The 25,129-nt window shown below is 34.9% G+C and overlaps 1 protein-coding gene across 1 annotated transcript in view; it reads left to right on the top strand.

Moving 5' to 3' along the window:
- FAF1 (Fas associated factor 1) overlaps positions 1-25,129 on the top strand; it is a 511,769-nt gene that overhangs the window by 93,271 nt on the left and 393,369 nt on the right. Inside the window, exon 2 of the mRNA XM_030823889.1 lies at positions 4,022-4,090. Within this exon, the coding sequence (XP_030679749.1) occupies positions 4,022-4,090 (69 nt within the window). The remainder of the gene's footprint in view (positions 1-4,021; positions 4,091-25,129) is intronic.

Below are 25,129 nucleotides of genomic sequence, written 5' to 3'. Positions count from 1 at the left end.
GTTCCTCTCTATTTGTCCATCATAACAAAATACAATAGTCTAGTTGGCTTCAACAAAAGACATTTATCTTCTTGTAGTTCTGAAAGCTGATTGTGTGTCATCAGGGTACCAGAGTGGTCAGTTTCTGGTGAGGGCTGTCTTTCTGACTTGCAGATGGCTGCTGTCTTGCTGTGTTCTCACCTGATGAGGTGATGAGGGAGACAGAAATTTTTTTTTAATTATTTAGTTTTCCTTTCTAGTCTTTCAAGCTTGAAACAAGTTCTTTGGTATCTCTTCTTACAAGGGCATTAATCTTTTTTTTTAAATAACTTTTTATGGACTTAGGAGTACAAGTGCAGTTATGTTACATGGATGTATTGTGTAGTGGTAAAGTTTGGGCTTTTAGTGTACCTATCACCTGAATAGTGTACATTGTACCCAATAAGTAGCATTTTTGCCCCTTACTGCCTCCTACCCTGCCACATTTTGGAGTCTCCAGTGTCTGTCATTCTACTCTGTATGTTTATGTGTATCCATTGTTTAACTCTCTCACAAGTAAGAACATACGGTTTTTGACTTTCTGTTTTGGGATCATTTCATTAAGGATAATGGCCTCCAGATTCATCCATTTAAGGGCACTAATCCTATCATGAAGGTTTTACCTTCATAACCTCATCTAATCCTAGTTACCTCTCAAAGACCTCATCTCCAAATACCATCATAGTGGATTTTAGGATGTCACCATAGGAGGATACAGATATTCAATCCATAGCAGTCTTTTGTTTTTAATCTGTGGTCTACTAGTGTTTTGTTTTTCAACTTTTGTTTTAGATTCAGGGAGTACAGATAGACGTTTATTACCTAGATATATTGTGTGATGCTTGAGGTATGAAATGATCTTGTCACTCAGGTACTCAACATAGTACCGAATAGTCAACCCTTGCCTCTCTCCCCATTCTTGTAGTGCAGTTTTATTGTTGCCATCTTTCTGTCCATGAGTACCCAATGTTTAGCTCTCACTTATAAGTGAGAAAATGTGATGTGTTTTTTCTTTCTGCATTAATTTGCTTAGGATTATGGCTTCCAGCTTAATCCATGTTGCTGCAAAGGACATGATGTAGTTCTCTTGATGGCTGCATAGTATTCCACAGTGTATACATGCCACATTTTATCCAGTGCACTGTTGATGGGCACATGGGTTGATTCCATGTCTCTGCTATTGTGAACAGTGCTGCGATTAACGTGTGAGTGCATTTGTCTTTTTGGTACAATGATTTTTTTTTTTTTTAATACATACACAGAGATTGCTGAGTTAAATGCTGTTTTAAGTTGAGAAATCTACAAACTGCTTTTGTAGTAGCTGAACTAAGTTGTATTCCCACCAACAGTGTATAAATATTCCCTTTATATCTGCGGCCTCACTAGCATCTGTTTTTTTTTAAATATATTTTAATAATAGTCACTTTGGTGTGAGATGGTATGTTATTGTAGTTTTGATTTGCATTTCTCTGTGATTGGTGATGTGGAACATTTTTTCATGTTTGTTGGCCATGTGTACGTCTTCTTTTGAGAAGTGTGTGTTCATGTCCTTTGCCCATTTTTTAATGGGGTTACTTGTCTTTTGCTTGTTGATTTAAGTTGCTTATAGATTCTGGATATTAGATCTTGTCAGATGTGTAGTTTGTGAATATTTTCTCCCATTCTGTAGATTGTCTGTTTACCCTGTTGATAGTTTCTTTTGCTGTGCAGAAGCTCTTTAGTTTAATTAGGTCTAACTTGTCAATTTTGGTTTTGGTTGCAGTTGATTTTGAGAACTTAGTAGTAAATTCTTTGCGAAGATTGATGTCCAGAATGGCAGTTCTTAGGTTTTCTTCTAGATTCTTATAGTTTGAGGTCTTATATTTAAATCTTTAATCCATCCTGAGTTAATTTTTGTATATGGTGAAAAGTAGGGGTTTAGTGTCATTCTTCTGTACATGGGTAGCCAGCTATCCCAGCACTGTTTGTTTATTCAATAGGCAGTCCTTTCCCCATTGCTTATTTTTGTAGGCTTCGTTGAAGATCAAATGGCTGTAGGTGTGCAAGCAGCTTTATTTCTGGGTTCTCTATTCTGTTCCATGAGTGTTTATTTCTGTTTTTGTATTGATTCCATGCTGTTTTGATTATTGTATCCTTACAGTATAGTTTAAAGTTGGATAATGTGATGCCTCCAGCTTTGTTCTTTTTGCTTAGGATTACTTTGGCTATTTGGGCTCTTTTTTGATTCCATATGAATTTTAGAATAGTCTTTTCTAGTTTTGTGACAAATAACATTGGTAGTTTGATAGGAATAGCATTGAATCTCTGGATTGTATCGGGCAGTGTGGCCATTTTAATGATATTGATTCTTCCAACCTGTGAGCATGGAATGTTTTTTATTTGTGTTGTCTCTGATTTCTTTCAGCAGTGTTTTGTAGTTCTCCTTGTAGAGATCTTTCATCTCCTTGGTTAACCATATTCCTAGGTATTTCATTTTCTTTGTGGCTATTGTAAATGGGATTATATTTGTGATTTGGCTTTCAGCTGGAGTGTTATTGGTGTGTAGAAATGCTACTGATTTTTGTACATCGATTTTTGTGTCTTGAAACTTTACTGAAGTTGTTTATCAGTTCCAGGATCCTTTTTGCAGTCTTTATGGTTTTCTAGATACAGAATCTTATTATTTGTGAAGTGAGATAGTTTGACTTCTTCTTTTCCTATTTAGATGCCTTTTATTTCTTTCTCTTGGTTGATTGCTCTGGCCAACACTTCCAGTACTACGTTGAATATAAGTGGTGAGAGTGGACATCCTTGCCTTGTTTCAGTTCTCAAGAGGAATGCTTCTAGTTTTTGTCCATTCAGTATGTTAGGTGTGAGTTAGGCTCTTATTATTTTGTGATATGTTCCTTTGATGCCTACTTTCTTGAGGGCTTTCATTGTAAAGGGATGTTGGGTTTTATTGAAAGCTTTTTCTGCGTCTATTGAGATGATTGTATGGTTTTTGCTTTTAGTTGTTTATGTGGTGAATCATATGTCAAACCAACCTTATATCCCAAGAATGAAATATACTTAATTGTGGTTAATTAACTTTTTGATGTGCTGTTGGATTTGGTTTGGTGGCCTGAGAATAAAATGCCTACACTGCTACGAGCTGGGTCACCAGAGAATGGCTGACTTTATTAATGTGCCCAGCTTAAAAATGGCATCCTGCTAGTTAATATTTGCTTAGTCTGGTCACAAGTATGTCCTCATATATTTTTTTCAAGAACAGCACCAGAAATATAATTTCATATATGTAGTTAATTTTTTCTTAGTATTTATGTTAAAAGGGTAAAAAGAAATGTGCGAAATTAATTTTAACATTATGTTTTATTTAAGCCAGTATGTAAAAAATTTCCATTTCAACATGTATTCAGAGGAAAAATTACTAATGAGATAGTTTACATTTTTAATTTTGCTGCTAAGTCTTACCTGGTGTGTATTTCATACTTAAAGCACATCTTAACTCAGTTGAGCCACATTTCAAGGACTCACTAGCCACATGTGTCTAGCAGCTACCAGAGAGCGGCTGGTAGTGGCTATCAGACAACACAGATCTAGAAGTTTTATAGTTTTAGACTTTAGTTTAGGTCTAGGTCTGTTATATATTTTGAGTTAGTTTTCATATAAAGTGCAAGGTATGGATTGAAGTTCATTTGTTTTACATGTGGTTGTCCATCAGAATCTTTGACTAAAAGTTGTTCTTGGTAATTAGAGATCATCCTGGGTATCAAAGCTCAAAATTTAAATACACTTTCTTTTGCTGCTTTATTGTCTTTTTTTCAGAGCAATGTAAATTTACTTTGTAATTAATGTTCACACCATATTTGTAAAATGCTTAGAACTGTTAAACTTTTAGTGTTTTGGCTTTATTCATATACCTATTTGAATTTAAATTACATATTATGCTATTTACATTTTTAAGTCTGATTTACCTCCCTATTTCTAAAATTATATGTAAAATGCTTATTTACTTTCTTTCCAGGCATGTACTGGCATTGAAAACATTGATGAAGCTATTACATTGCTTGAACAAAATAATTGGGACTTAGTGGTAAGTACTTTTTTCTTTCTCTGACGAGTAATCAAATTTTATGAATTCTTGAATGTCTTTATTTTTTATAGATGGGTTCAGCATACCGTAGCTCATCTATAACTAAGCTGAGTTAATAAAGTCTAAATGCCATATCTTTAATATGAAGTTTATATTTAGCTCAGTATTAAGTTATTATGAATACTTAGATAATTTAAATGACTTTTAAAGTTGTTCTCTTATTTTACTGTGTGTTGTGGTTCATCTTCCATGTAGTATTTTGGTGGAGATGCTTGGAAGGAGAGAAGAGTCCGAGTTGTCTGTCTGAATAACATATTTGATGTTTCCCCCTCACTTCTGGGACCTTCACTGATAATTAATCTTTTCTAAAGCTGTTAAAATAGTTGCATTCTGCTATGGTTTTCCTTAGAAACTTCGGGCAGTATATTATAGAGGTGGCTTAGTTTTTTCTTTTTTGGCAATAATCAAAAGGCAAGGCACAGCATAGCACTAAACATTCACCTATTACAAAGCAAACCAAAAATGGATTGTATAATGGCATTGGAGCAGTATTGGTTGTGCCAGGATGACACAGATGTTTCTTAATGCCTTAGAAATGCTAAAAAAAGTTTAAATTGTAATTTTGAAGAAGTGCTGATTTTCAAAAGTCAAAACTTAACATGTGTACTTATAGAAATGAGTTTAGATATGTAGGTATATGCACACATATGTTATGTGGACTTACATAATTAACTCGGTGTCTGTGTGCTTTGTGTAGACTTACTACTTTTTTAAACTCAAAATATGAAAAGCTTTTCTTTTCAGATTAAAAGTAGTGATGCTTAATGTAATGAAATGAGATGAAAAATTTACAAAGAAAATATTAATTACCTTTAATCCCATCACTCAGATAATAATTGTTTCACATTTTTAAGGTATATTATTCCAGATTATCTTCTATAATTATGTGATTAAATTTAAAAAATATACAAGTGAGATTGTTTTATACCTTCTGTTCTGTAATCTGCATTTTTCACTTAATTGTGGCTGTTCAGCATTCTTTTTAATGTTTGCGTAGTATTTCATAGTGTCACTGTAACATAATTAACCAACTAGTCCTATGCTGTTGGTTATTTAAGATTTTTGCGGCATTTTGCTATTATGAACATTACTGTAGAGAACATTCCTGCATATGCATGTTAAATATTTAACCTATTTTTTCAGAAGAAATTGGATAAATTCAATTCATAATTGAATTTCTGAGTCAAATTACATGCATATTTTTGGAGTTTTGAATACTTTAACCAAATGGACTTCCAGATTGGTTTTACTAATTTAAAATTCTACCAACTATGTATATTTTTGATATTTCCATTTCATTAAGCCAGTGCTTCCTTATCTTTTTTGTGTTTTGGTACTTGTCAAAATTTAGAAATATTTGTATAGCTTGACTCTAAATTCATGCTTTTAACCATTGTTGCTATACTCCAACAAAGCATGATATAGGTGACAGCTCCATGATTGCCATGTAGAGGTAGGGAGAAAGGGCAGTGGCTTAATTGAAATGATGGTCCCAAGTTTCTTGTCTTGAGTCTTCTTTTGCAATAACAAGTGCTTTGCTTTATTTAGTTGTATATTTTGGGAGTGTCTATTAGAGAGGCTGATAGAAATTACTGGGGTGGTTAAAAATTCCTCCAAGCCCCTCTTGCATGGTATTTGTAAGAGGGATATGGAATAGAGGAAAGGGTGATGGTGGGCTGGGAGTACAAGTCGTTAGTGGAGGAATTACCAGTTTTGGGGATGGATGTATATTCTTTCCTTATCTGCTTCTTATTGGTTCGTGTCCATTAATTTTGAAGGTTAAAACACTTACTGGTAGTGAATATTTTATTAGTACAGCCTATGCAGAATATTGTAAAAGGAGAATTTTCCCAGATAATGTTGAATAATTGAATGGTAAGGTACTCTTCCACTATTTCTGAGTTATTTTATTTTGGAAAATATTCTAACAACACTTGGGTTTAAAACACTGGTGTTATATTTGTGCAGAAATGCAATCATACACTGTATCAGGCCCAAGCAAAAACATCAGGCTATCTTTCAGAACCTTAAATTTTGGCTTTCTTTTGAGATACATCTATCTCCTAGCTGGCTTTTCTTCACAAATAATTCACTTTTATTCACAGTAAAGATTTATTGTGCTTTGTAACTATCTTGCTGCTTACATTTTATCATTTATCCTGTTTTCATGCAGCATTCACTTTGTTGTTTTTTAAAAATGAAACAAATATTTTGAATAATCCATCACTAGTTTAAACTTTTCAGTAGCATCATGGAACTTTATGTGATGTCCTCTATATTTTGCCTATGCGTTGTATTTTGTGTTTCTAAACTATGACTATCACTGATCTGCATTTTCTAGGGTTTATAGAACAGTTTGCATTAATTGAGTTGTAACCTCGGGCATGTCTGTATTTTATATTTCCTGCACATATCACTTGGACCTCTCCTCCAATGTTTTTGTGCACATTTTTGCTAGGGAAGTGTAAAGGAATCTGAGTTAGGCACTACAATCTGGAATTGTGGTGAACTTAAAAAAAATCTAATAAAAAAACACATTCAGTGACCATTGGGTGCTTACAGTGCATCCAGATTTTTGCTAGATACAGTGGGGGCTTAAAAAATATAACCAGGTGTAGTCTCTAACTTTGAGAATTGTGCTGAAAAATCAATAAGACACATGGTCTCTGATCCATGTGTATTACACACGTTGAGTATTCCTTATCCGAAATGCTTGGGACCAAAAGAATGTCCAGATTTTGGATTTTTTCAGATTTTGGTATATTTACATTATACTGTTGAATATTAGTATCGCTATTCCAAAAATCTAAAATCCAAAATGTTCCATCAAGCATTTCCTTTCAAACGTCATCGAAAATGTTCCATCGAGCATTTCCTTTTGAACATCATGTTGGCACTCAAAAGATTTAGGATTTTGGAGCACTTTGGATTTTGGATTTTTGGATTAGGGATGCTCAAAGTAACTTCCTAAAAAAATGGTGATTGCAAATATTTTAGCTATTTCGTAGATCTAAACACACTGATAACAACTATTCTATATGAAAATAGAGCCCAGTCCTAGGAGTTCTGATTATTAGTCACTTTCCCAGACCTGGCACATTATTTTTGTTATGTGGGCTGCTGTCTGCAAAAGAGGTATTCCAAACTCTATGTTTTAAGTACTCTACAGTTGGCTCTACTTATTTTGGGGTAACTACAGGTTAGATTATATATATCAAAATTCTGAAAACAAAGTAACATGTACTAATACTTTTAGGAAATGTCTCAGCCTACTGTTTTACTTGACAGGAACCCTGTAGGTCTCTCCCAAGGTTATCTCCCTCTGACTTTTACGATTTTTCACATTGTCCTGTGCTTAGAGTTAAGAGAAGATGAATGTCATTACAGCTGAGATTCCTCCCTTGAGATGAGTATTTTCCATTTATATCCAGAAAAGTAAGTACATAAGGAGGAACTAGTGACAATGAGTTAGAATCTTCTACCAAAGGGCTGTCTTTTTCTGTGGAAGTGTGCTACATCAACATTATAAATTCTAATCTGGGCCCCAGAATTGACCCATGTCTCACTTTCTGTTTTCATTATAGAAGAATTTGGGCCAGGGGAGAATAAAAATTGATATGGCTTGTGTAATTTTGACTAATCAAAATGTTAGCTATAGTGGTAAACATACTGCATTAATTGAATGAAGAGCCCTGGCTTTTCAGACCTCTTAGTAATTTATTGAGTATGGCCTTGGCTAAGTTACTTCTGTCTAACTTCTGAATTCCTCATATAAAATAAAGGGTTTGTACCCTAGATTATACTCAAGCTTCCATGATATATGAAGTATTTCTGAAGGATCTATTATGTCCTAATTTTTTGTTAAAATTCAGTGAATAGCAGTCAATTATAAATAGTAGTACAGATTTTTAATAGATCTTCATAAATTTGAAACATTTGTATACATCCTATTAAAAATTATTTTGACAACTTTATAGTGTAGATGATGGCAGGAGAAGATGCTCTGCCAGTTATTTTACACATGGTCTCTAGATATGAAACTCCTTCAATAAATTAAAATTTCCAATAATCTCTAGCAGATCCAGGGAAAGATATCTGACATATACTTGATAACCCAATGTTAAGTGAAATAAAGTGAAAGTAAACATTAACCTAGCCATACTACATTTTAAGTACTTGATACTCTTAGGAAATGATTTTTGAACTTTGCACTCAATTTCTGCTGTAGTTTGCTGCCTGTGCTGACATTGCTGTTTTGCTGAAGAAAGACTCTATTCAGAGTGCTTATATTTGTCTTTAACTGCATGTTTCAACCTACAAGAGTGAAACAAATCCGCATATGTATTTCTATATTGTCATTGAATTTTTAGTCCTTGAAGATAATTTTGTACTAATAGAAGCTTATAGTACAGTCATATACACTGAAGAGTCAAAACTAAGGAAAATTGTACTGCACATAATCTGCCTCATTTTAAGATCCATTGAGGTACTTTGAGAAATTTCCTCCAATTTTCACTTTTGAAGAAGCATATCTTAATGATTGCCCTAAAATTTCACGTAACAGTTTCTTCCACTACTCTGCTCAGGATGTGGCTGTAGAGGTCCTCAAATGTGCACTGCTTTTCTACTTTATATAGTGTTATGGTGTTATGAACACCTGCAGTTTTATGAATGAATAGACTAACCATTGATAATAGAGTCTCTGTCCTCATCTGAAAGCAGCCAAGCATTGAGCACTACCCTTCATCAGTGGCCATCAGACACTGGTTTATATTTTCACAGATGCTTGCTATAACAAAAGATAAGTTACTGTGAAAGAATAGCTCATCATATCAATTTCTGCTGCTTTGCTACAGCCCATTATTTACAAAATTTTTCAATTTCTGTGTTTTTAACCTGACAACCATTCCATCTTCTATTGTCTCTTCTTTAATTGAGGGTTTATTTTGTGTTAGGCATCATGTCCAGTGATACACTTACATTATTTCACTTAATCCTCACAGCAGTCCCCAAAAATAAATAGGTAAATGTTAGTTTTATTGTATAGATGAGAAACTGAGGGCTAACGAAGTTAAGTAAACTGTCCAAGCCCACATAGCTGTTAAGGGGTAAAGTTTTGAACCCAGGCCTGTCAGTTCATGAGGAATTGTCATAGCAGTAAACCACATTTTAAGATTACTTATCACATTTTCCCTACCTAGTATGCTTTTCTTCTCTGTACTAGCTTTTTTCTTCCTACCACTTATAAATAATGTCATATTGAGCTTTGGCTGTAATCACATAGTGGTGCTTTACTCTAAATACGTTTCTGCTTTGTTTTCAAATAGATTCTCAGTTCTAGAGGAAGGGAATTGTGTTTCTTATTAATTTTGTCTGTGACATATAGCAATTGCCTAATGAATACTTGACTGATTGAGTTATTAGCAAGCTTACTTTTAGGTCTGTTCTTTCTCTGTTGTTTGGATATTTGAACGTCTTTGCTGTTAAGACTTCTGACTCTTGCTGATATTACTTTTCCTTGTCTGGCAAACATAAGGTTTGAGGAAAGAGCAGGATAACCCAGACAGCCAAGGAATAAGAAAGGGCTAGTTTTGATATCTAACTAGTAAAATTACATGATTTCTACCTATTGTGGCTTTTTTGAGAAATACTTTTCATGAATCCTTTCTTTGCATTTTTTTTTCTAAGCAGGTCATACAAATCTTTTTTTCTTTCCTGTTTATATTTGGTTGTGCCATTCTACTATAAGGAAAGCTCATTATATAGCCTAACCTATTTGAAAGTTTTTATCAGTTCTGATTCTCAGGAGAAAACTGGGGGTGATAAAACACTGCTAAACTATAATTAAATAGGTATGAAAGAATTTTTTTACCTTTCCGAGGAAAATCTCAGTTTTTAGAAACATGAAATTTTCAGTTCACTAAACTCACATTGGTTTACCTGATCAAATTGAAACCTTTTGAGGTTCACAATTTTTCTTGATGGCAATTTTACCTTCTGCTTATTTTTACGTTGGATCTTGCTCTGCCTGTTGTATCACTTTTCCTATAAATATAATCTAGTTCTAGAATTACTTTATTCCATGAAAGAAACATCTGTTTTATAAAATCTATGGTAGACAACAGTTCAGAGGCTTGAGGACCCACTAAAAATGTGTTGTGTTAATCCTCTAGCAGAACATGCTGGTGCCCATGGTTGAATGCAATTTGGAAATGTGGCTGATATGTACTGTTTTTTGATATCTGGTACTACTTATGTAAATTGACAGTATAAATATATGTTTTAGAAAATAAACTAAATGAAATAGAGATTCAGCTCACAGCAGGAAAACCAATTTAGAGGCTTTATGCTAATTCTGAAAGAAGTAGCATATGCTACTTACGACTTGGATATTTAAAAGAAAATAAAAATTTAGACTTGGTCCAGTGGCTGACGCCTGTAGGCCCAGCACTTTGGGAAGCCAATGCGAGTGGGTCACTTAGTTTGAGACCAGCCTGGTCAACGTGGCAAAACCTCGTCTCTACCAAAAAATACAAAAATTAGCCCAGCTTGGTGGCGCATGCCTGTGGTCCCAGCTACTCAGGAGGCTGAGATAGGAGGATCACTTGAACCTGGAAAGCAGAAGTTGTAGTGAGCTGAGATCGCACCATTGCATGACAGACTGGGTGACAGAGTGAGACTGTCTCAAAAAAAAAAAAGAAAAATGTAAATTGCTCCATTTTTAGGATTGTTCATATCAATCAGATGCACTGTGTACTTGATATTTTTTAAAGCTTACTAACCTACAAGTTAGCTTGATTTAATTTATTTCTGTTACTGTAAGTTTAAACAAAATATCGTTGTAGCAAAGTCAGTGGTTTAGCACACCTGTAATATGATGCCTTGGCAGTTCTTCCTGCTAGTTTCAAAAATCAGCTGACATAAATCAGTGTGTACTTGGAAAAGAAAAAATAATATGACAGTTAAAATTCCTGTTCATACTGTCAGTTTTTTAAAAAATTGCTATTTAATGGTAATATAATTTCTTAAAATTTCTAGTTATACTTCTATATCTTTAAGTAAAATATTAATTAAAGTGTTCATGTACAAAATTTCTGTTTCCTACTTATACCTGCCAGGTACTCATTTTTTTATCTGTTAATAAGATGTTTTTGGATTTGATTTAATTTGATGCTTTAGTTATGTTTTAATATTTTATATTTTTATATTATGCTCACCTAAATACTTCTTTATCTCTTGTGCATGTACTCAGTTTCTCTCAAACACATACTTGCTCTATAACTTAAAAAGCCAAGTTTAAAATTTATCTGTATGATAAATATAATTCTTCAGATTCCAAGGTATTCTAAGATTAATCTTTGTGTACATACATCTGCTTTAGTTACAGGAAACTGAATAATGGAATTGTTCTTTAAAGGCCTCTGTTACTGAATTTGGGCTTTCCTCTTTAGCTTGATGTTGAAAGTTGTAGCATTTAACCCCTCCTCTTCATCATGAATGAGTTTCCATAACTCCTGGAGTATGTATAGCTTCGTAATCCAGCTAGTTAGCCTATATTCTCAGACATACCATATGTATTTCTACCTCTAAGTTTTTTGCTATTATAGATCTCCCTTGGATGTTTTCCTCTGTTTCTTGTTGACCATTCAATTTTTTTTTTCATAGCTCCTAACCCTTCAGGAACTATCCAAATTTCATCTTTCCTTTAAAGCTGACCTGAAGTTTTATCCCTTTTATTCCTTAACAGACTATTCTTTCAGTGGGGACACCTGACGCTATTTTGTTGCTTCTTTCCCTCACACACACAATTCTGCATTTAAAGAGAATGTGTATCATTGAAAGGATTTAAATGATTTCCAGCTAGGGTGTGTAAGGAAGAGCTGTATTGAGAAATGTACACTTTAATTCATAGATATAGCAGGGGAAATGCATTATGTGATACCTTTAATAAAGCCATGACTAGCGGCTGTGTAGATGTCTTTGAAGATATTTAAGTAGCTCTACTGTAATGCTATGTTGTTACCAACATGTTGGCATTTTGACTCTTTTTTTTTTTTTACAAGGATATTTATTATGTTTTACTTATGCCAAAACTGACGTATAGTTCTAGAGGTTAGTAGTCTATATAGTCAGTCATTCTATATAGTAGACTATCGTCTATATAGTCTGTATAGATTAAAATATAGTCTATATTTTAGGAGTATGGCAAGTCCAATAGCACTCTCACAAATTCTATCCTTGAGTTTTTGGACTTAGTTTTTTCTTAGTAATTGATTTACTGTACAGAGGATTAATATTTTAAAATGTATAATGAGTGATAGCGGTGTGTTTAGAATGCAAGGATATCTAAAAATGTAAAGGAACTACAGAAAAATTGCAAAATAGTGTAGAGCTTTCAATACCCTTTTTCAAACTTCTGCTAATGTTAACATCTTATGAATACAGTACACAACAATTGGCATAGTGCTATTGGTAATTTTTCTTTTTTTTTTTTTTTTTTTTTGAGATGGAGTCTCACTCTGTTGCCCAGGCTGTAGTGCAGTGGTGTGATCTTGGCTCACTGCAACCTCCACTTCCTGGGTTCAAGCAATTCTCCTGCCTCAGCCTCCTGAGTAGCTGGGATTACAGGCATGTGCCACCACTCCTGGCTAATTTTTTTTTTTTTGTATTTTTAGTAGAGGCGGGGTTTCATCATATTGGCCAGGCTTGTCTCGAACTCCTGACCTCGTGATCCACCCACCCTGGCCTCCCAAAGTTCTGGGATTACAGGCATGAGCCACCGTGCCTGGCCTAGTACAATATTATTAACTAAACTACTGACCTTATTTGACTATTACTAGATTTTCTACTAATGTGCTTTTTCTGGTTCAAAATCACATTTAATGCCCACAATGCATTTAGTTTTCACATCTCTGTAGCCTCTTCCAACCTGTGCTAATTCTTCAGCCATTCCTTGTTCCATGACCTTGACACTTTGAGAGATTACTGATCAGGTATTTTGGAGCATGTTCCTCAGTTTGGGTTTGTCTGATGTTTTTTCATGAGAGAGTGAGTTTATGCATTCTTGGAAAGAATATCACAGGTGTGATTTTGTATTTTTCTCAGTGTAACCGGAGGTACATTATGTCAATATGTGTTATTACTGGTGCTGTTAACTTTGACATGTGGTTAAGATAGCGTCTCCCAGTTTTCTGCAATGGAGAGTTACCATGCTTCCCTTTGTAATTAGTAAGTATCTTGTGGGAAATATTTTGAGACTATGCAAATATCCTGTTTCTTATTAAACTTTTGCCAATGAATTTTTTATTCTCCATTGACATAATTATACCTCTTAAAATTATTTTTAGTAGTTATCCTAGGTTTTACAATATAATCAGACAGAATCTACAGTTAGGTAATAATACAGCTTCATTTAACAGCCCTATATGGCATTGTATTTCCAATTCTTCTCGCACTTGTTTTGTATTATTTTTGTCATGCAATTTACTTTTGCATATGCCAGGAACATAATATTTTGCTACTGTTTTTACTTCTGGTAGTCGGTTATCTGTTCGAGCAATTAAATGTGGGGAGAAAGTTAATTTAATTTAATTTTATTATCATTTGTTTTATTTCCAGTGTTTTTTTAAAATTATTTTTTGGTAAAAGTTTAAGTTTTTGTCTGGCATAATATTCTTTCTGGGTGAACTACTTTAGCATTTCTTGTAGAGTACATTTGTTGGCAATAAATTCTCAGTTTTTTGTTTGGGGAAGTTGTTATTCATTTTTGAAAGATGCTTTCACTGGATATGGAATTCTATGTTGACAGCCTTTTTTAAGATGTTTCTTTGTGTTTGTTTTTCATAGTTTGAATATGATATGCCTAGAAGGGTGTGTGTGTGTGTGTGTGTGTATGTGTGTGTTTGTGTGTGTGTTTAAAGCCTGACAGCCTTGGGTACTATTGGTGCTCTTGGATCTGTGATTTTGAAATATTTTTCTTTTTTATTGAGGAGAAATTTATATTATACACAGTTAACCATTTTAAAACATACAATTCAGGGATATTTAGTGTATTCACAATGTTGTGAGCCCACCAGCTCCCTCTGGTTGGTTTTGAAAATTCTTGATTATTTTTTTCTTTTCTTTCTCTCTCCTCTTTCTAAGATTCTGACTATGCGTATATTAAATAGTTTGTTTTTTGTTCTGCACCTTTTGTTTGTTCTTTTCAGTGTGTTTGAGTTTGAGTAATTTCTGTAGCTCTAGTAATTTCTATAGACCTATCTTCAGTTTCACTTGTTCTTTCCTTGATTGTGTTAGTTCTACTGATGAGCCTGTTGTGGACATTTATCATCTCTGTTACTGTATTTTTTTTTAAATTTCAGGCATAGTTTATCTTTCTTTGCTGTAATTACCCATCTGGTCTTAGGTATTGTCTGTTTTTTCTATTTGAGCCTTTAGCATATTAATCATTGTCATCTAAAATTTCCTGTTCTAACATCTGTGTCCTATCTCAGTCTGTTTTTTTTATTTCTAAAATCACGTTTTAGAACAAGTGCTCCATCATGCTTTCAACAGTTGTGGTTGGTGCATAAAAATCCACCAGGAAATACCCGCCTCTGTTGTGCCACTGATTGTGGGTGGAGATCTTACAAGGAAGCGCTCGCTCACCCAGGTTTTCCAAGTTCCTCACTATTGCTCCTTTTTCCATCAGAACCTCTATCGTATGTTTCAAAGCAGCAGCAGTCTGTGGCCGCGGCATGCCTTTCAGGATTAAAGCCAGCTCATAGCGGGGCGTGCCTGGAGAGTCTCAATGTTTGTGGCTCGGAAGCGAGCTGTTTCCCAGGACGCGAAGGGGCAGGATGGCAGGGATAGCGGGGACCTGGAGGTGGCCGGGCCTGACGTCTCCTGGGCGGCAAAAGCACGCTCCGGCTGCACGAGCCTGGGCCTCCTCAGTCTGTTTCTGATGACAGCTTGTCACTTGCAAATGTACTTTTTCTGGTTTTTTTTTTTTTTTTGTATGCATTGTAATTTTTATTGAAAGCTGTACATCGTATGTAGCATAGTATAGACAAAGGCAAATAGATTTTATGCCTGGAAACGAGTCTCCCTTTCTTTCCTTTTTCCTTTCTTTTCCTTTCTCACTTTTGTTCTTGTTGCCCAGGCTGGAAGGCAGTAGTGGCACAATCTTGGCTCACTGCAACCTCCGTCTCCTGAGTTCAAGTGATTCTCCCACCTCAGCCTCCTGAGTAGCTGGGATTACAGGTGTGCCCCACCACGCACAGCTAATTTTTTGTATTTTTAGTAGAGACGGGGTTTCACCATGTTGGCCAGGTTGTTCTTGAACTCCTGACCTCAGGTGATCCACCTGCCTTGACCTCCCGAAGTGCAGGGATTACAGGCGTGAGCCACCGCACCTGGCCTCGAGTCTCCCTTTATTTATGCTAAGAGTTTGAGTATAATTTTGAGTTAGGTTTCGTTTGAGATTTATTTCTCCCAGGAAATTTCTCTCAAGAAATTGTCCCAAGGAAGGGCAAGCTTAGAAGGGATTCACATGTTGTTGAAGATGTAGTTCAGCCTACTGAACAGAAAAGATGTTCACTGGTTTGGCTATACCAGGCTAGGGCTGGTTCGTAGTCACTGGACAAGCAGTTAGCATCTTCTGTGCAGGTGGGGGAGCAAATCAGCAAGCAGAAGAGTGGGTACACAGTGGGCTTGCAAAGAGTGTGGGGTCCCTCTGTGCATGGACAGACTGCACATGGTGGTGGGCAATTTGCAGGAGCAGCAGCCTGGTGATAACCCTCTAACCACAGGCAGGCTGTGTACAGGGTTTTACAGAGGAAGTCAGAGTCCTAGTGGGTGGACAGGAGCCCTTTGAACACTCGTTTGCATGTTGAGAAGGCCATGGAAAGGTTATTGGTAGGCTAAGACTGCAAGTTTGCAGAAAGAGAGTGTTCTGGAACCATGGCTGAGAATACTGGGTATCCTCACGCTCATACTGCCGGCTCCCAAGTTGCAGCCAGAAACTGCAGGCGAACATCTTCCTTCTGCAGTGTCCTTCCAGTGCCTTTTTCAGAGGAAGGTTAATATCATGCTTACTTTAAAGAAGAGAGATATCTAAAGAGATTTCTCTTTTCTTTTTTTTCTTAAATCACAGAACATAATTGAAGGATGCTTTTGGATCTCAGAGTCAATAAATTGATAACTGAGACAGATGGAGATATTGGATGACAGATAGTAAGCAGTCACTGTTGACTTAAGTTAGCTGGAAGTCCCACTACATTTTACGTTTCAGTACCTTTTATTTTATTAAACCTTTATTTTTCTTTTATTAAACCTTTATTTGGAATCGCTGTTCCTTGGTACTTAAAACCTTTTCTTCCACACAGCCTTTCAAACATTTATCTTGCTCAGGGCACCCTCTGTTATAATCTTGACCATAACTTTATCATTACCAATCATTGCCACCCCCTTTATAATCTTATTTTCAGGTACCCCTCTTTTCTCACACCATCTCGTACCCGTAAAGTGACTTGGAAAATACTTAAGCACAGTAGCATCTCTAATTTATTGATACTGCTACCTTCACATTATCTTGCAGATTCTTTGTATTCATTTTTCCTGAATCAGTTTCTTGGCTCCATCATTATGTTAACACTGCTGTGGGACGAAAACTCGAAGCCCAGGTCTTCAGACTCTAGATTCAGATTCCAGTATACTAGAGATGACAAACAGTTTTAACACTTAAGCCAATTCTGTTCAGTTATATTTTGCTGTGTGCAAAGGCCATTGATAGTGTCTGCCTCAAGCAATATATTAAGGTTTATGGAATTATGTACAGGTTTAACAGGAAAAAGTGAATATCTAAGTATCTGCCACGTACACATATTTCTCCCTGTAGCCATGTTTGTTTCAAAGCGTCTTAAAAATCAGTTGTGATTGACAGCCTGTAGAATGGGAGAAAATATCTGCAAACTATTCACCTGACAGGGGATTAAAAACCAGACTATATAAGGAATTCAACTCAACTGCAGAAAAACAAATACTATGATTAAAAAAATGGGCAAATGATCTGAATAGACATTTCTCAAAAGATGACATACAGATGGTCAACAGGTACGTGAAAAAATGCTAAGCACCACTAATCATCAGGGAAATGCTAACCAAAACCATAATGAGATATCATCTCACCCTGGTTCAAATGGATACTATAAAAAAGACAGAAAATGACAAATGCTGGTGGATGCAGAGAAAGGGGAACACTTATATCCTGTTGGTGGGAATGTAAATTAGTACAGCCATTATGGAAAACAGTATGGAGGTTCCTCAAAAAACAGAAAGAGCTGCCATATACCCAGCAATTCTCACAGCTGGGTATATATTCAAAATATGGGAAATCAGTATTTTGAAGTGATATCTGCACCCTATGCTTATTGCAGTACTGTTCACAGTAGCCAAGATATGGAATCAACCTAAGTGTTCGTCAAAGGATGAATGAATTAAAGAAAATGCAATACACGCACACACACACAATGGAATATCATTCAGCCATAAAAAGAATGAAATCCTGTTATTTACAGCAACATGGATAGAACTGGAGGACATTATGTTAAATAAAACGTCAGGCACAGAAAGACAAATATTGCATGTTCTTATATGTGAGAGCTTAAAAAGGTTGATCTCATTGAGGTAGTGAACAGAATGGTGGTAACCCGAGGCTGGAAGGGTGGTAGGGAGCGGGGGATGAAGAGAGGTTGGTTTATGTGTACAAAAATAGATAGAAGGAATAAATTCTGATGTTCTGTAGCACAATAGACTAACTATAATTAACAATAATTTATTGTATATTTTTAAATAGCTAGATTTGGAGTGTCACCAACACAAATAAATGATAAATGTTTGAGGTGATGGTCATCCCAATTACCCAGATTTTATCATTGTACATTGTATGCTTGTATCAAAATATCACATGTACTCCATAAATATATACAGCTATTGTATATCCATAAAATGAAGAAAAAGAATTAGGTCAGAAACCATAGGCAAACCCTCTTATCGCATATGTGACACACAGCCCTCATAAAAAAAAAATCAGTTGTGATCACTAGTAGAATGTTGAAGTAGCAAATTTAGGTTTTGGTTTTAGACAAAGGTAATTGGCATTAGATAACATCTCTGTTTCCATCACCTGCCATGATATTTTATAAAGCTAGTAAATAATTCCAAAATGAATTTATCTCATTCTCTTATTATGAATGAATTCAAATATTATGTTGAGTCCCTTACTATGTGCTAGCACTGTCTTAGGCACAGGGGTTGTAGCAGTGAACAAGACAAAGAAAGTCCACTGTCTTATTGGATTTTATATTCTTGAGTAGATGGGAGTCAGATAATCTGCAAAAGTAAATTTATAAATATACAGTGTAATTTTACAATATGATAAATACCACGAAGAAGACCAAATAGAATAATAGAATAGCATGACTAAAGATATAGAGGGGGTTATTTTATATTGTAGAGTCAGGTAGGGTTATTTATGGGGTAGCATTTTAGCTGAAATGTGAGAACGAGGAGCCAGCCAGGTGAAAACAGAAGGAAAAGCAAACACAAAGGCCCTGAGGTGAGAGCAAATGTCTTGGAAAAAGAGATAGAAATCTAATGTGGCTAGAATACGGTGAGCAAAGGAGTGTGCTTAGAGGAGAAGACCAAGCAGAGGTAGGGGTCTGGTTTTATAGGACTTTGTAGACAAGAATTTTGTGTGTGGCAAGAATATTTTAGTTTGATAATTCATAATCCAAAAATGATTTTTTCAGTAATGCATGTAATATTAAAATACATGCTTAAGAATGATCTAAAATTATACTGATTTGGATTACAAAATGGTTTTCTCTTAATACAGACCTCAAATGGCAAGCTAAAAGCTAATTATTGTTTCAAGGAAATAATTACCCAGACCCTTGACTCTTTTTCTTGTTATCTACCTACCTCCCTTCCAGCATTTGGGCTGCATCAACCTAGGAACTCAAAATCTAGAGTTTTTACATGAGAATGAAAGTATTGGTTTTAGTTAGTCAATGTGAAAGGGTTAGTACTCCTAGTTAGTGAGGATCCAACACTCCTGCTTAGGGTAATGACTCTCTTTTTTTTTTTTTTTTTTTTTTTTTGAGACGGAGTCTCGCTCTGTCGCCCAGGCTGGAGTGCAGTGGCGCAATTTCGGTTCACTGCAAGCTCCGCCTCCCGGGTTCACGCCATTCTCCTGCCTCAGCCTCTCCGAGTAGCTGGGACTGCAGGCGTCAGCCATCACGCCCGGCTAATTTTTTGTGTTTTTAGTAGAGACGGGGTTTCACCGTGGTCTCGATCTCCCGACCTTGTGATCCACCCGCCTCGGCCTCCCAAAGTGCTGGGATTACAAGCGTGAGCCACCGCGCCCGGCCGGGTAATGACTCTTAATATACTTACAATGAAACAGAGCCTTAAGTTTTTTGGTCAGTAAGGAAAAATAAAGTTCAGAATTCCAAGTAAGTTAGAAAGTATAATGAGGCCCTTGCATTCCTGGTCAGTCAGGAAGTGTAACAGAGTCCAAAACTCTTAGTTTGGAAATGTAATGATCCAGCATTCTTAGTCAGGAAGTATAACAGTCCAGCACTTAGGCAGCTATTGCTTAGCAACTGGTATGAATGTTGATGGAAAGGAAACAAATTGATGGTTAAGGTGAAGTTTTGGAATCATTAATTTATTCAGGCCATACTTTTAATTGATCTCCTTAAAATTTTATGCCTCATATGTGGGTTTTTCTTTTTACCTTAATAACTTTAAAAAAATTTTACTATCTGGCTTTTTATTTTTTACAATTATCTTCATTTCTTGCCATGTTAACAGATTGGCTACTTCAAAATGTTGTTTTTCAGATAACTTCATATCTTTCTTTTCTTTGCTAGTCAGAGGCCTAGGCCTTTATCTTCCTTTTTACTACAACCCTAAAGGCAAAGAAAGAAAGGGGGAAAAAAAAGCTTGGTTTATCCTATATTTCTTCTGAGTTTACTGACATTAATTATTTTTTAAATATATTTTGTTTTAATGCATGAATATACATGGATATTATTGAAAAATTTAAAACTATATGGAAACACAAAGGAGAAAGTCATCATCTTACACTACAACTTTTGGCACTTTGGTATGTTTCCTTCTAGTTTTTTTTTCTTCCTGTGATCTATATATAAGCATGTGTACATACATAACAATTTTTCTTAAACTTTTTTGGGTCACAAATATCTTAAAAATTTTGAAGCCTATAGATGAGAGAAAATACGTTAAATGTTGAAGACAAAATTTTATATATATATGTCAAGGGGATTTAGGAATCAGTCATCAGCAAGGATCTTTTTCATTCACTATCATGTGCTGTTGTTGAAACTTCTTTTAAATCTTTTTCTTACTGCTGTAGTGGAGCCATTGTTGTGCCAGATCTTTGGCTATAGTAGTGCTATAATTGGGATGTAAGGTTACTGTTACCACTCTTACAGTTTGTGTTCACTATTAACTATTTTTATCAAATAATAGCATTCATGTGTGAAGTGGCTGGGTCCTGATGGACTTCCAGACTCAGTAGTATGTGGCATCAGTACCAGTCTTAACTTCAGTAACCCATATGATCATTTTTTTCTTGACTGAGTGGTATTTCATTATAGGATATAATTTATTTAATTAATCATCTATTAATATAAATTTAGGCTCTGTAATTTTTCTCTACCATAAGTAAAACAATGATATAATAAATACCCTTATATTTACTTGTCTGACAATTTTCTTGGGATAAATTCCTAAAAGTGAAATTGCTTAGTCAAATTTGATGTCAGTTGCCTGATTGGGCCTGAGAAGTATACCAATTTATAGATAACATTGTGGTCTTTGCTAACACTAGTCATTATGGAATACTTTTATTAGTTATAGTGTTTATAAAGTGAAATACATAAATCTAAAATATATAGTTAGATGTATTTTGACAGTTCTATATGTCTGTGTATTTAATACCTTTAGCAGTATATAGAACATTTCCATTGTCCCAGAAAGATTCCTTATAAATCTTCCTGTGTTCTTACTGGCCATCTATTTTTTTTTCCTTTGGTGAAGTATCTATTAAAATCTTTTTTGCATTATATTTGGATTTTCTTCTTATTATTGAGTTATAGAAGTTCTTTATATATTGTGGGTACTAGTCTTTTGTCATGTATTTATAGAATAAACACATTTTTGGTATGTGGCTGGCCATTTGATTTTCTTAGTGGGGTCTTTTGACAGTCAAAGGTTTTAATTTGAATAAAATTCAATTTATGAATTATTTTATTGTTTATGCTTTCGTGTCCTCTGTGGGAAATTGTTTCCTTAACCAAGGCCATAAAGATTTTTTCCTATGTTTTCTTCTAGAAATTTTACAGTTTTTAGCTTTCATGTTAAGGTATATGATACATTTTGAGGTCATTTTTGTGTATGGTATGAGTGTAGGTTTGAAGTTTTTTTATTTTATTTTTTTTTTGCCAAATGGATACTCACTTGTTTTAGCACCAGTTTTGAAAAGATTATTCCTTCCTTATTAAATTGCCTTGTCCCTTATTGAACATCAGTTAGATTTACAGAGATACTATGCTATGGCTTTGAGGAATGGGTTTGTTCATAGTATTGAAGTATAAGGAGTCAGGATGTAGGCTTTGTATGTTTGGAAGTTGATTAAATTTGAAAAGCCTTAGCTTTTTGAAATTCTTTGTCTTTAATTCTTGTTCAAGTATCTTGGGATGGCTGTAGTAGAATGTGATTTGTAATGTATTCGTTTTCAGCGTGGCATGTCCAGATATTTTTCTTTCTTCTTTTTCAATTACTAGTTTTTGTCAAACCATTTTCTGGTATTGAAGATTAAACAGGTTCGTAGCCATCTTGAAATAGGTATTATAAGGACCTGACAGGTCATAAGTCTCCTTGTGTAGAACACCTCACTCTTGCTTCCTGTGAAAGCATAAAATGTTGGAATTAGCAAAATCTGATCAACAGTATTTAGGCCCTTTGTTCATTACTTTTACTTACTGACATCTTTTTCTCTTGTCAGGCTATTGTTAGCGATCATGGCCTTACGAAATTCTGGTTGAATAAAGTACCTGGAGAAATAGTAATTTATAAATATGAAATGCGACTAAAGTCTATTAATACCAGACTTCTTTGCATATCAAACAAATATTGTGAATTTTTAGCGGGAGTATGTGAACTTGGAGTGCACGACCATTTGATAGTAGTCATTTGCTTGGTGTTGGTGTCATCATTATAAACTAATGCAAGCAAATGCATCTTATAAGTAGGCAGTAGCTTGATTTTTTTCTTGTTTGTAAAAATAATAGTAGAAATGAAATGAACTCCTATTTTTTCTGCTTTTCTTGCACAGTTGCCAACAAAATATGCAGTCATTAAGCAGCAGGGTAATAAATATAATAAATACTTATTTCTTTTTATGAAGAAAACTTCTCTGCTGCTTGCAGTAGAATTCTTTGTGCTCTGATCACATCAAAAAAAGCAGTACCTGAGGTCATAGGTGTGCCTGGTAACACAGTTAAGTTGGATATTTTCCCCCTTGTGTTTTTGTCACAAACATTGATCTTAGGGGTTTATAATTTGGTAGTGAATACTGGAAACATATATTCAGCTTCCAGTGTTAGTGTATGAAGAACACCATCTGACGGATTGGTCAGAGTTGAATTTGAGTCTGATTTGGATACTTTTATTGTTACAATTTTGAAAGAGTTATTACTAAATCTAATAGTAATAGTGATGTATTCTTTATAGTTATCACATTTAAGGAGTTTTCAAAATAAAATCCTCTGCATGTTATTTCTCTGAGAGAAAATTACATTATTTAGAATGTTTATATTTGCAAAACCCAGTAACATCTGTGGGAGCAGCTGGTTGTCACAGATATTTTCTAGAGAAATTGCAGAATAATGTGTATTTATAATTTAATTTTTATAATTATATAAAATGTGTATTTTTAATTTATAATACTACATGTAAAATTATGTTAACGTAAAATTATGTATAACAAAACATAGCTTATATTTATATATAATTATATATTTGTAATTTACAATTTTACATTAACATGTAAAATTATATTTACATTAACATGTAAAATTAAAAGTAATGTAAATTTTTACATTAACGTACAATTATAAGTTAATGTAATATATGTTAATCCTATAGTTTACATGAGTTTCATAGGATAAAATTTTTTGTTAAACAATTCAGAGCTTTGAAAATATCAGTTGATGAATATCCTCAAGTATAGATTCTTCATTTTATTTTATTTTTTAAAGAAACATCCACCATCTGATGGTATCTGCAGGCTTCACCCCAGATGGTTCAGCCCATAAAACCACCCTGTTGTGATTTACCAAAATATGTTTAAAAAGCTGTGCATGCCTTTATGATTTGATTTTTTTTTTTAAGGGATGATAGAGGTGCTTTATGTTTTTAAGGGACACATTGTATAAAGGAGCATCTGGCCGGGTGTGGTGGCTCACGCCTGTAATCCCAGCACTTTGGGAGGCTGAGATAGGCGGATCACAAGGTCAGGAGATGGAGACCATCCTGGTTAACATGGTGAAACCCCGTCTCTACTAAAAATACAAAAAATTAGCTGGGCGTGGTGGCACACGTCTGTAGTCCCAGCTACTCGGGAGGCTGAGGCAGGAGAATCACTTGAACTCGGGAGGCAGAGGTTGCAGTGAGCTGAGGTCGCGCCACTGCACTCCAGCCTGGGTGACAGAGTGAGACTATGTCTCAAAAAAAAAAAAAAAAAAAGGAGCTTCCCGTTTCCCAACCCTATTTTTTACTGTTTTCATAAAGTTGAGGTCTGAATTTAGTTTCCAGATTGGGTATGTATTTGGTACAAACTTTATAGGTCAATGTGGTCAATGCTAGATCCAGTAATTATCCTTCAATTGTTGTCTTTGAGTTTATACAATAGAAGTTACTTGCCTAGCGTTTTACTCTTTTTGTAGAAAACATATAATCCATTTTCAAATCAACATGTTAAAATATTTGTAAAGAAATCCCTTATGTAGTATTCTTGCCAGAAATGTTTAACTGAATCTAATCATGAGGAAGCAACCAGGCACATCGAAATTGGAGGTTATTCTATAGTTAGTTTAAAATTGTTAATGGCATGTAAAGCAAACAAAAAGGTGGGGAAGTTGTTACAGATTCAAGAAGACCAAGAGAAAAGACAACTAAATACAACAATGCATGATCCCTAAGTGGATCTAGATCCAGAACAAGAACAAGAAACATAACATACGGCCGGGCGTGGTGGCTCACGCCTGTAATCCCAGCACTTTGGGAGGCTGAGACGGGCGGATCACGAGGTCAGGAGATCAAGACCATCCTGGCTAACACGGTGAAACCTGTCTTTACTAAAAATACAAAAAATTAGCTGGGCATGGTGGCAGGTGCCTGTAGTCCCAGCTACTCAGGAGGCTGAGGTAGGAGAATGGCGTGAACCTGTGAGGCAGAGCTTGCAGTGAGCCGAGATCACGCCACTGCTCTCCAGCCTGGGCAACAGAGCAAGACTCCATCTCAAAAAAAAAAAAAAGAAACATAACATACACTTATAAGAGACAATTGGAAGAGTTGGAAGAATTCAAATATGTACTATTTTGTAGTTGTAATATAGAGTCAATATTAATTTTTTGACTTTGATAATGATACTGTGTTTATAAAGACAATATCCTTATTCTTAAGATTAAATGCTGGGACAGTATCATAATGCTTGCAATTTACTTTCTTTTAAAATTGTTTTATTTTTAATTGACACATAATAATTGTGTATGTTTATAAGTTTGCAATTTACCTTCAAATGTGAAAGAAATGGTATATGTATTTGGCCAGAAAGAATGAAAGTAAACTTGTCAGAGTATTAACAATTATTGAATCCATGTGAAAGGTACATTGATGTTCATTGTACTT

This window comes from Nomascus leucogenys, chromosome 12 (assembly GCF_006542625.1).
Source record: "Nomascus leucogenys isolate Asia chromosome 12, Asia_NLE_v1, whole genome shotgun sequence".
Taxonomy (NCBI): Eukaryota; Metazoa; Chordata; class Mammalia; order Primates; family Hylobatidae; genus Nomascus; species Nomascus leucogenys.
This window is presented reverse-complemented; position numbering and strand designations above follow the sequence as displayed.